Below are 12,089 nucleotides of genomic sequence, written 5' to 3'. Positions count from 1 at the left end.
CCATCTTGGACAGATGTTTTTTTTTGTATTGGGTGCTTGTTAGTTGCTACATTATGTCTCCATTGCATTTTATGGCGACAGAGAGATCCATCCATTTAACTCTAAAATAAACCTTATTGCCGTACCAGGAATCATAAAATGAGTCACTTCTTGTGCAGAGGATGACTGAGTGTACCTGGATAATTTTCTTTCTCAGAAACTGTGGATGAAAAACACTTTTGTTGAAAGAGATTAAATAATTACCGTATGGTTAGCAAGGTAGCAAAAAAATCCTTTATTCATATAGAAAAAAATTCACATTAAACACTTATTTCCACCCACACTCTACATCTCTATGTCTCTACATCGCCATAGAGTGTAAAATCCTTCAATTCGTCTTCTTCTTTGGTTCTTCCCCCTTCGCAGGCTGTGTGGAGCTCCTCCACGGCAGGAAGTTGTATGAGACCAGAGCTGTGAGCAGGTACGTAGCCATGCCGGTGTATCCTCCTAGCACCAGACACAGCGGCTGTGCCAACACGAACAGGCAGAACACGTTCATGGACGCACGGTCGTCCAGCTCCACCACATCATCCTGTGAGGCTTTCATCACTCCGAAAAAATACATCAGAGCGACCGCTGGGTAGAAGGCCAACTCCACCATGATGCTGAAGACAGGAGGCTCCCACGCACTGCAAAGGATTTAACATGTGCACATGTGTTGGACAGCAGTTTGTAAGATCCACTGAAGCATTGAAGGAGAGAATTTTAGACACACTCACCTGGATCAGATTTACACTCACGCTCAGACAGAAATCCCTCTGAAGTGTGAAGGTGGATCTGACAGGAAAACACACTGAGACCTTTGATCCTTCACAACAGCTCTGTCAAACATTATCCACCTCACGTACTCCTTATCTGGACACTTGACGGTTAGCACTCTTGATAAAAACCTTTAACCTACTAATAAACCAATTATACCGTCCTTACATGTTTATCCACACTTAAGCTGTTTTTATAGTACGCTGAAGTGACCCTCACTTCACTAGGTTAGCCTAGCTTAGCTAGCTTGAAGACCTTAAAGAAAGGGAAACAGTTAGCCAGGCTCTACTAGAGAGAACTTTAAACCTTGTCATTAATAACAAATTATACAGCCTATTTCCTGCTGGAACTTTATCTTTAGCTCAGCAAGTGTATGTAAGTTTAGAAATGTGTTTCTTTATGGCCCGTTAGCTAGCTAAGAGTTGGCTAAGTGCTAGCTTAATATTTTTGGTTTAGCAAAAAACCAAGGCAAGAAATATTTTGCAGTTGTTCTTGTGTTTGTGGGACGGTTTCTTATAAACTTTGGACATAGCTGGGCTAGCTAGGCTAGCTGTTTCCCCCTGTTTCAAGTCTCAGTGCTAAGCTGGGCTAATTCCCCTTTAGCTGCTGCCTAATATTAAGTGTTTAGACATGAGCAAGTATCAATCTTCTCATGTAAATGTCAGCCAGAAAGCCAGTGCATTATTCCAAAATTGCGGATATAAATGCTATCCCATCATGCACTGGGAAAGAGGCAGGGGACGCCATAGACAAGGCCAGTTTCAAGTCTTTAAAATCTTTTTCGTCGTATATAAAAACTGTAATAGTAGTATTTATTTAGGAGCTATAAAATCAGCATTTTGGTCTAAAAAAGCTTACTACTTGTGCAAAATTGTCGTCTATTAGCATTACTTACTCAGTTTAATTTAATTTCAGGATGTGACCACAGTCTCGAGGGAGCTTTGAGAGGCAAATCTAATGAAGGCAATGTGTAACTGTGCCATCATCCACACTGGTGACATTAAGCAGCACAGTGGGCACAGTGCTCGCTCCTCCTCGAGTCCCCGGTGGAAACTCGGCCTGCAGGGAGTTCTGTTCCTCTTAGTCTAATTAATTTTCTCTTCAGTAAGAGCATTTTAATTCAGCCACTATATATACACTTATTAGCGGCGAGATAAACCTACTCAAGGAAAAGTTATTTTTTAAGCATTCTTCTGCAGCTGTAATCCAACACGCAGGTCTTTGAATCCCCACTGAGGGAGCACCGGGCCGTGAGCCAGTCAATCAGCCACCCAGGCTGCTGCAGCCTCACATAAACACCGCATGTATGCCAGCGTGTGTCCGTCCGTGGGTCCCTCGGCCTGTCTGTCTCACTGCAATCATTCATAAGAGGTTTCTGTGCGTGGTGTTTGTCACCTCAGGAGGGGTTTGATTCTGGATTAGAGCACCGGGCCGCAGAGCAGGATTACACTCTGGGAGGGGGACATGTGGCCCTTTTGAACTGCGGTTTATCAAACCCCCCACTCCTCTGCATAAACAGGGCTCACTGGAGTTTGCTTAAGCTGCACCAAATGGGTGTTACTGAAATAAATGTTAGAGTGGACGTTAGAAAATTCCCCCGTGCTATTTTGACCTCACTTAATCTATTTCTTACCCAAAACATTCTACTTACACTTTGTATTATAGTCTGTTTCCAATATATGCGACTTTAGATTGGCTGCATAAGATAAAGTGATATACCAGGGATTGTTTTGGATGTGGTAACACTGGAAGAAGTCTGATATGCACCATGATAGAATATGCCTTTTTATTATATTCTTTGTGTATATTCTCTTTTATTCAACCTGGCCTGTTCACGTAGACTTCATACATTTCACAGAAAGACCTCCAAAAAAATAACACCAGCTGAATATTTCACAGGAGCTTTAAACATAAAGCGCAGTCGGAGCTTTTCAGGAGCTTTTTGGTTTTTAAAGCAGTTTCTTATAACGCAGCATTAGAGTTCTCCGGGCTGCTGTGCATTATGTTTGCTATGAGGTCATTTGAACTGAAGACTTTTTCTTCATAGAAGATAAAAAGGAAAGCCTCGTTGTTTGAGGGAGACCAAAACCTGAAGTTTACTGTTAATAATTTAGTGTTTTTTCTTCTTTGTTTTCAGACTCGGTGCTACCACTCAGCATGAAACCCCATCATCTTCATTTGGTCAGTTACACATGAGGAAAAAGAACAATCACCACCCAACACCAAAAACGGGCCCCAGAAAAAAAACAAAAAACGGATTGCATTGTGGGAGATTTCTCCTTAGGAAATGAATTACAACACTATTTCCTTCCCAGCAGAAGGCATAACGTCTACTGAGAGGAAACGGCGCCGCTATCGACCGCTGATCCTTTTCATTACCGTCACCAGAGGCCACAATATGAGCTTTGACAAAGGCATGGTCAGCTGACGAAGAGTTAAAAGCCTGTGTCACAATCTGGCAGAAAATACCCACAATTCCCCTGATTAACTGGTTTGCTGAGCACTTCCTGTGTTTGGGAAAAGCTCTGTTCCACCCAAGATGTAATAATTACTGGATTTTGTTTGTTCTTTTCGAAATATTGTTAAGACAACTGATGTATAAAATTTAGAGGAGTAAACATCTCTCTTTTTTTGGTTGAACACATTCCTAGTTATTTCCCTCCGAGGAGCGACTCTTGTGTGACAGAGCATTTGTCTCCTATTGAATAATTGCTTCCAGAAAAGGCGATATATTTTTGGACAGCATGACGCAAGCGAGCATAAACACAGTAATTAGTGCTTAGCAAACCGCAGGGGGGCAGAGAGAAGGGGACGGAGAAGGGGGTAAGGGGACATTTGAATCCAGCACAGTGTAATTAATGAGACCGGCACAAAAGCGACCAGTGACCACCTCCTGGTCTTTTGCAACTGGAAGGCACGGCGCACACAGAGGAAATGTGCAGTGTTTGCTTTTGATCGCTCAACAAGTCGGCACCTTAAGACATCCAGAAATAGGCAAGATATTTTTATGTTCCTTAGGAACTGGCTGCAACTAATCAGTTAGTAAAAATAAAAGTTTTTCTGGTGCACTGTTATTTCTTCTTCTTCTTACGGCTCCAGAAGTCTGCGGGAAAAATGTGGAAATATTCAAACCTTTGATGCCAAACTAGCAAAACAACAAGTTTTATGGTGCTAATGGGAGTTAATATTTCTGTGTTCATTATTTTGAATTGTCAGATGTTGAGGGCTACACGGTGGTGCGGTGGTTAGCGCTGTCGCATCACGGCTAGCAGGTTCCTAGTCTGAATCCAGACAAAGTGGGCCTTTATGTGTGGAGTTTGCATGTTCTCCCCCATGCATGCGTGGGTTCCCTCCTGGTACTCCGGCTTCCTCCCACAGGCCGAAGACATGCTCGACATGGTTCATTGGTGACTCTAATATGGCCCATGAGTGTGAGCGTGACAGGTTCTTGTATTTTGGTGTTCAGTTATTATTTCTTGTTTAACCATGTCACTTTGTCTCCCTGTCATGAGTTCTCATTGTTTAATTTTGTGTTTAATATATTGTGTTCTTGTCTTGATTTAGTCTTGTTTAGTTATGTAATTCATTTGTGTTTTATTGTCTAGAGATTTCCTGCTTGAGTTCTACTATCACAGTCCTGAGTTTGGTTTTTAGTGTTTCCTGTTTTATTTTGTAGTTCTTGCCCTATGTATGTTTTGTCTTGTTTTACTTCCTGCCTTTGTGTGTTTTCCCGCCTGTTGGATTATGTGCCCTGCCCTTATTGTTTTCACCTGCTCCCTTGATTGTCTCACCTGTGTCTGATTAGCCTCACCTCCTAAGTTTATTTAGTCTTTGTGCTCCCTTGTCTCGTTGCCTGTTCATTGTCGTCCATTGTGTGTGAGTCTATGTCTAAGTCTATCTTCTGGATTATCTTCGCGCCTCCCCTGAGTTTTTTTGCTGTCTTTTGATTTTCCTTTTTGTCTTTTGTTGGAGTTAGATTTTGTTTGTGCATTTTTGCCTTTTATTTAATTACATCCGTTAACTAAGTCTGCTTCTGGGTCCTCACCTTTTTGGTTTTACCACAAACCCTGACACTCTGTGTGTCAGCCCTGTGATTGACTGGTGATAAGTCCAGGGTGTACCCCACCTCTCGCCCAGTGACAGCTGGGATAGGCCTTAGCCCCCCTGGGACCCTGAACAGGATAAACGGTATAGATGATGGATGGATGGATGGATGGATGGATGGATGGATGGATGTAAGCTGTTGATTGGAGTGTTGTTTCTTTTAAAGCTGGAAACTCTTGCATGTGATTTATGAATGAATGGGAGTTTAATTTGATATCTGGAAGCCCAGGTTCTCTTCATTTGTAAAGCCTGGCAGACTGCTTAAAGCTATTTTGCTTAAAGCACTTAGTGCAGGTCTTCTTCTTCCATTTTTTTCCCTTGTCCTCTGGCCGTGCTCCTGCCAGCCCACTCCCTGGAACATCTGCAATAACGTGCTCACACACACTGCACAAAACCCCCCAAAATACATGAATGATTGGGAGGAGAAGAGGGCGTGTGTGAAGACGTGTTCGCCTCTTTATCTCTGTTTATGGGTCGTTCAGTGACATATGAGAAACTAATTTGTTTTTAGATGTGCACAGTGGTGTGTGAAGGAATGACTGTGTGTGTGTGTGTATGTGTGGGCTGTGTGGGCAGAAGCATCTTGTGTCGGTTTAAATTGATTTCCAGAATCCAGACGCGAGGTGCTTCTATATAGGAAAGAGCTGTTAGCTGCTGCACCCATTTATGAAAGGAGGTAAAAGGGTTTATAGCTGTGTGTGTGTGTCTCTGTGTGTGTGTGTGTGTGTGTGTGTGTGTGTGTGTGTGTGTGTGAGGTGCATGAGAGAGAGAGAAAAGGTACAATGACACTAGAAATGTGACGCCTCTGTTTTTAACAGAAAACAAGTTGGTAAAAAGATTTTTTATATAATGATGCATGCAGCACTCTGCAGGAAACTGCTGCTTATTTGTTTATTCATGACTTGTGTTAATGTGCATTTCATACACACACACAGACACACACACACACACACACACACACACACACACACACACACACACACACACACGCACGCACGCACGCACACACACTCACATATGTATGTAAGTCTTTTGGTTATGCATGAAAAAAGATAAACGTAAAAAAGAGAGTGAGACAAACAGAGGAGAGAGGATAGCACACACATATGCAGGCACACAGACACACACACCTTCTGCCCGCATTTAGGAACTGTAGTTATCCAAAACTGACAAAGCCATCAATTTCTTGGCAGGGGGCTCCACCAGTTTAGCATATTTATTACAACATGGTTTACAGCGCAGGTCTTAGCTGCATACAACAGGCTAATGATGGATGGCGACCATTAAATCCCCATGTAATTCCCCCCTCTATAATTAATATTGATTTTAAATCAGCCAGCATGAACACATTTTAATTGGTAACTCGCATTTCTTAAAATGTCATGCCCTCTTTAACACAGAAACCTGCAGAATATCCCACCATGTGGAGTTTCATCTCTAAATTCATGTGGACTGAACGTGTCTGGATGAATCTACAGTTTTAACTTCGTGAATATGAAAAGCTAAAGAAGATTGAAAACACTTGTCTGCAGTTTTCTTCCCCCCTTTTCATCTTATCTTGTGGGAGCTGTCCACGGTGCTGAAATCTAGTAGCCCCTCCTAACGGTTTAGCTTTGAAAGCTTTGAAACAAAGCTGTGTCCACTGGAGAGCCCTGTTCACAAGTAGAGAGCAGTTCAAGTGATCGCTCGTTTTCAGGCTGATTTACATGAATCATTTTTAGGGTGCTGATGAGGTGGGATGATCCATAAAAATCCACATGAAAATGAGTCTGAAAAAATACTCTACATTTTATTTCTAACCCACAATATTTCTAGACCCCTTTTTAGATGTATGCTGCAAACCCACTGTGGGGTTCGGACCACAATGTTTGGGACTACTGCTCCGGAATGTGCGCTTTAACAGCCTTTTATTGAATCGTTTTGACGGATATAACGCTGCACTTTTCAACCAAACCTCATATAAAGTCTCAAATATCGACGAGCATCGGTGCGTAATTAAATTAGAGCGCACACAGTCAGTGAGCAGAGGCAGTTGCAGGGTGACAGTGAAAGCAGCAGCAGCAGCAGAAGCAGCAGCAGCGGGGCACGGGCAGGGCTGCCAGCACTTGAGAGTAATTCTGTGTGGGAGGAGGAGGATGGGTGTGTTTGAGAGTATCCAGCCTTTTCTCTTCACACGCTCTGCTGTGCGCTCAGACTGAAGACAAAGCGCGGAGAGGACTCCAGCTCTCCATGTGACGCGCAACAGTCATCTCTGATCCACTCCTTGTATTTTCTATTTTTTATCTTTATCCACGCTGCATGGACAGTTAACCAAGTAACCCCCCTCCTCCTCCTCCTCCCGCCCTCCCTCCTCTCCAGCTCCAACATCTGAAGTGGCTGCCTCTCCCGGTCGCACCGGAGGCCGTCTGGTCTCTGATCTGGTCTCTGGAGTCTCCGGAGACTCCGCGCGCGCCGTCAGGACCAGACTGTGCGGCTCCCGGATCAGACCCGAGCCTCCCAGAGACCTAGCGATGGAGCTGATGGAGGGAGACGTTATGGACAAGCTGGAGGACATGTCATCGGTGTACGACTTCGACCCGATCACAGGCAACATCCCCGCCACCAAAGTGGAAATCACGGTCTCGTGCAGGTGAGTGGAGGCGTCCGCAGAGAGCCCACGGTCAGGAAAGTTAGCTGTGAGGAGGATGCGTGGAGGAAAAGTTGTGAGGGAGCCCCACCCTTTCTGTGGGGTGTAGTTGGTACTGTTCAGTGAGAGAGGAATGAAGATAAGTTATCCAAAAGGTAAAACGCGGTATAGGTGCAGGGTTTGGGTGGGGACGAAGTCTGCGTGGTTTCATTTTCAAGTTGTCTTCAGGCAGGATTTCTATTAATATTGAACTGATGTGTGTTCATTTCTTTTGGAAAAAGTTCAAAACACGTCTAACTGAAGGCGTCTCCCACCTGTGCCGTCAGAAAGGAAGTCTGAACATGCGCAAAATTTCAAAATAAATCATGCATGCTGGCTTTTTCTCACCGATTGTTGACAGACATAGGAAACAGGTGTGTGCACTATGAACCAAGTGAGCTTTTATTATGAAGGAGACAAACTGATTCTGTGGTAGAGTTTATTATACAGTTTATTAGACACACATATTGCTGTGAGTGAGATCTGCACAAAAGAAGAGCATACTGTTCCCTCTGTAACCACTGTTTGCTTTCAGCTCCCCGAGCACAGAAAGCCTCTCTCCATCCTCGCCTGCCTTCTTTAATAAGTGCTGCATGTTAAAGATTCAAAGATCCACATCACATTCACCCACAGCCCGTGTCCTTGACCTCGATCTCAGAAGCATTTTTTTTTTCATTATTCAGCACAAAGCAGTTTTCTTTGCAGGTTTTTTTCTTAAGTAAACTAAACCGCCTTCTCTAAATGAATCTCCCTGCAGCGCCTGTTTCATTGAGAATAAACAGTCACTCCCCTTCCCAGTAGGAAAGGTTTAAAAGTCAGTGCTTTCAACGCCTCTGCCTCTCAGACATACAGTATGCTCCAGTGCTGGCATCCTCACACACACACACACACACACACACACACACACACACACACACACACACACGCACAGACACATCTTTCTGCTCTTTGATGCTGGGTTTTAGGTTGGTGAGCCATCGGAGCAGAGTGAGTTTGAGCTATAACAAGCTGTGTGTGCATTATTGATGCGCTTTCTGACGTTCAGTGGAGACGCTCGCTGCCACATCCCCCCCCAGCTCGGAGTAAAAGAAAAAATAGATCCTGGCAAGAAATGAGTGCGTTTCAATGTACTGAATGAACAACACTTTGCCTGTTTGTGATGTGTAGGAAATGGGGGGAGATAGTGGGAGGGGATGCGATCGAAGGATGGCTGGCAAAGTGTGTTCTGGATTTTGTGTGTTTCAGCCTTTGGGGATGAGGTGACCGGGATTACATGCTACACTGATGTGCAATTAAGCACCATTCAGGTAAATGATGAGTGCTATTCTAACCACCCCTTATTTATGCAAATGTTTCCTCTGACAAAAGTGTGTTCGTGTTGGAAAGAGAGAGTGATGCAGAAGCCTCCTACCAGCGAGAAGAGGAGTTTGGGAAGAGGAAATCACTAATCGAAAGGGGGAGGGTCGATGCTTTCCCTCCTGCTTCAGCTGCAATGTGTGTGTGTGTGTGTGTGTGTGTGTGTGTGAGCAAGACAGGCTGAGAGTTCATCCTGGAGAGCAAGCATCAGATGCGTGCAAGACTCAAACTTTTAATGAGATGTGCGTATGATGTAATCTGTGTGGAATGTGCAGCTGACTGTTCGGGGTTTACTGTCACAGATTGCAGCCTAATGAGCTCTAAAGACACCTCACGTATGCAAAAGGCCCAGTTTTCCTTCCCATACTGTAATTCCTGGGGTGTTGTAATGAATGTTTAATACTAGGCTGCTGTGTGAGGCCCTCCTGAAGCAACAGTTTAATCCTGTCTGATTTCGCACACTTCCAGTGACTCTTCAATGCCTCACAAATCCTCTAAATCCTGCGTACAGATGTTGTTTGAGTCAGATTCCTATTCAACAAGAGGACCCCCTGTTGGGTGTTCTTCTCTGTTCTGCCTTTGTCGTCACGTACACACACTCTCTAAAACCCCCGAACCATGATGATAGCTGTTCGCTCTGGGTTAATACCCCTTATTACGGGCTACATCCCCTGCTTTGACAACGTGTTATTATCGGGACCAGTGACAAATGGAGAGAGGAGGGAGGCCACTGGATCTGTGAGACAGAGGGGAAATGATAGGAATTGGTTTTGGAGAGTGGAACACTGAGAAATGAAGCCAAAGCGGGAGAGCCAAACACTCACGCAGTTCCTCAAGTGGCCACTTGAGGCTGGCTCCAAAAGTGAGTCAATTAGGCCCCATATTAAAACTTTACAGCAGCATTAAACACGTCTACAGCCTGGTAGGAAAACTGTTTTTGGTCTCTGTCATGACAACAGTACAAGGGCTGTATTTTTATATAAGTCACCCATTAAGTCTTATACAAAATTAAGGGCGTGGTCGCGTTAAGTGAAAGGCTGGTGCTGCTAGATGTCTGCTAGGTGTCAACTCAGCTGATTCAGTCACTGAACAGTGTTTGTGTTGCTGCCTTCTTTGGATTTTTTGAATGCAAACATCTGACAAATAATCTGCCTTGTTATCTCGTTCAGTGTTTATCGTGCATTTATCTGTTGGTTGGCTGGTACTGGAGCCAGGACTGTTGTTGGCTTTCGCCCAGAGAGATTACAGCAGACTGTAGTGACGAGGAGACCGGTTATTTTGAGTCACCTGGTTTGTGTTGTTAACTCGCCACTCTCTCATCAGAGATTGGTGCGAGCAAGCTGCGAGACCACTGTGTTCTACAAGCTCTCTTTGCTTCTTTAGGCTGACAGATACACAACTGTGGTCAGCACACTCTCATCCAAATAAAGTAATTTATGGCTGCAGAAAACAAACATGCCGGCGACTGAAATGCCAAACTCGAGGCTTAAAAAAAGCCAAGACGTGTGATTGTCTCCATGAACTTGACCAAGTGGTTTGAGGCTGTGTCTACACGTACACGGGTGTTTCCCTCCTTCGTTTCCAAAAAACACAAGGACGCTATATAAAAATATCCTTGTCGAAACAAAAACGCAAAATCACAACAGAAAGGCTGTCGTGAGAATGCCACACCAGCAGGCGGCGATATAACCCAGTCATGCAAAGAAGAAAAGAAAAATCAGCCAATCAAAAGTCTGACAAAATCTATTGCTGGAAGACTACCTGGTGGGCTGTGATGGCGCATCGAGGAAGGGAGACGATATATCAGTATAGTGGACGAGTAACTGTACATACTGTAAATCCTCAAATAAAAGCCGGCTCTCTATAAATAGCCGGGGACGTGGTCGGCACGATCAAATAAAGGCTGGCCCCAAACACAGGCCGGGGAAAAAAAAAAAAAAAATCATTTATAAATGTATTTTTGAATTATTTATGATGAATTTTATCACTTTTATTTACAAATATGAGCCAATAATCATAGAATCTTGTTACCTTTAACAAATCAACACTTTGTTGATGTGGATTACTCATCTAAAGTGTTAGTGCACTGTTTTAGTCACTGCGGGTGCAATCTAACTGGAGCGGCAATGAGCGACGTCAAGACTTCCTGTTCTGCGTGTTGCATTGTTACAGAAAAAGAAACCGTTTTTCTTGTGATTGACTTTAATTAACGGGTCTTAAGTTTGCCGAAATTTCAACATCATGATAGAGATCAGTAAAAAGTAACAATGACGCTTTGTGAGGTCTGTCCTCAAGAGGAGAAGAAAACTACTTTTAAAATCGTTTGTTGAATCAGGATCGGATCCAAGTCGGGAAAAATGAACGCTGAATGGCTTTCGTTACACAGTCGAAGTTTTAGATGTAGCACAGAGCTTTAGCATTGATCCGAAAAGAATCAGGTACTGGAAAAAACAGAGCGGATCATAGAAAAATGAGGCTTCATAATAAAATATGACCACATGTACAGAGGGAATTAGAAATAACGGCCTGTCCGTAACATAAGCCGGCTTCATATAAAAGCCCGGTACCCTCTGCAGCTGAGGTAAATAAAGGCCCCGCCCACTATTTTGAGAATTTATGGTATATGTGTAAACATGTAAAAAGTCCTGTTAGCAGCGTTAGAAGCATCACGGTTTTTGTCTCGTCCGTCATTTTGCGAGGAATGTCGCCTCATTTGTGACGGCGCACAGCCTGGCGTCACGAGCTGAAAAAACGCTGCTTAACTCGTCTGCACGTCTTTCCACGAAGTTTCTAAAAGTCTTCACCCTGGCGTGAGGGTTTTACAAAAGATCAGTTTTCAGTGACCTAAAACGTTGTTTGTGTGTGGAGGAAACGAAGAGGAAACCTGTGTTTACAAGCAGACACTCCTGGGATAAGTCTGTCGCCATGTGCAAGGTTACCACTCTGTTTGATGCGTCCTGTCCAGCACATTTGTTCTGTGAGACAAAAAAAAGTGTTTTTGAAGCCAAAATCCAACTTGTGGCTTGTTCTTACCTGTGTATTTACACTCCCTCTGGCTTGTCAGTCAATGGTCCTGTTCCTGGGGAGAAACATTTCTGCATGTGGACAGAATCAACGAGACGTAAATCCTACAGCCGCAGAGCCAAGCCCCAGTCCTCTGATCCGG

General features: G+C 43.9%; 1 protein-coding gene across 1 annotated transcript in view; it reads left to right on the top strand.

The window, feature by feature from the left end:
* The first annotated feature begins 7,436 nt into the window (after positions 1-7,436).
* cpne5b (copine Vb) overlaps positions 7,437-12,089 on the top strand; it is a 132,412-nt gene continuing 127,759 nt past the window's right edge. The window contains exon 1 of the mRNA XM_069677998.1: positions 7,437-7,531. Within this exon, the coding sequence (XP_069534099.1) occupies positions 7,437-7,531 (95 nt within the window). The remainder of the gene's footprint in view (positions 7,532-12,089) is intronic.

The sequence above is a fragment of the Semicossyphus pulcher genome, unplaced genomic scaffold (genome assembly GCF_022749685.1).
Source record: "Semicossyphus pulcher isolate SPU_LCO1_2020_fin unplaced genomic scaffold, fSemPul1.0.p SCAF_3, whole genome shotgun sequence".
NCBI lineage: Eukaryota > Metazoa > Chordata > Actinopteri > Labriformes > Labridae > Semicossyphus > Semicossyphus pulcher.
The sequence above is the reverse complement of the archived record's forward strand: the minus strand, read 5'-3'. Positions and strand labels throughout refer to the sequence as shown.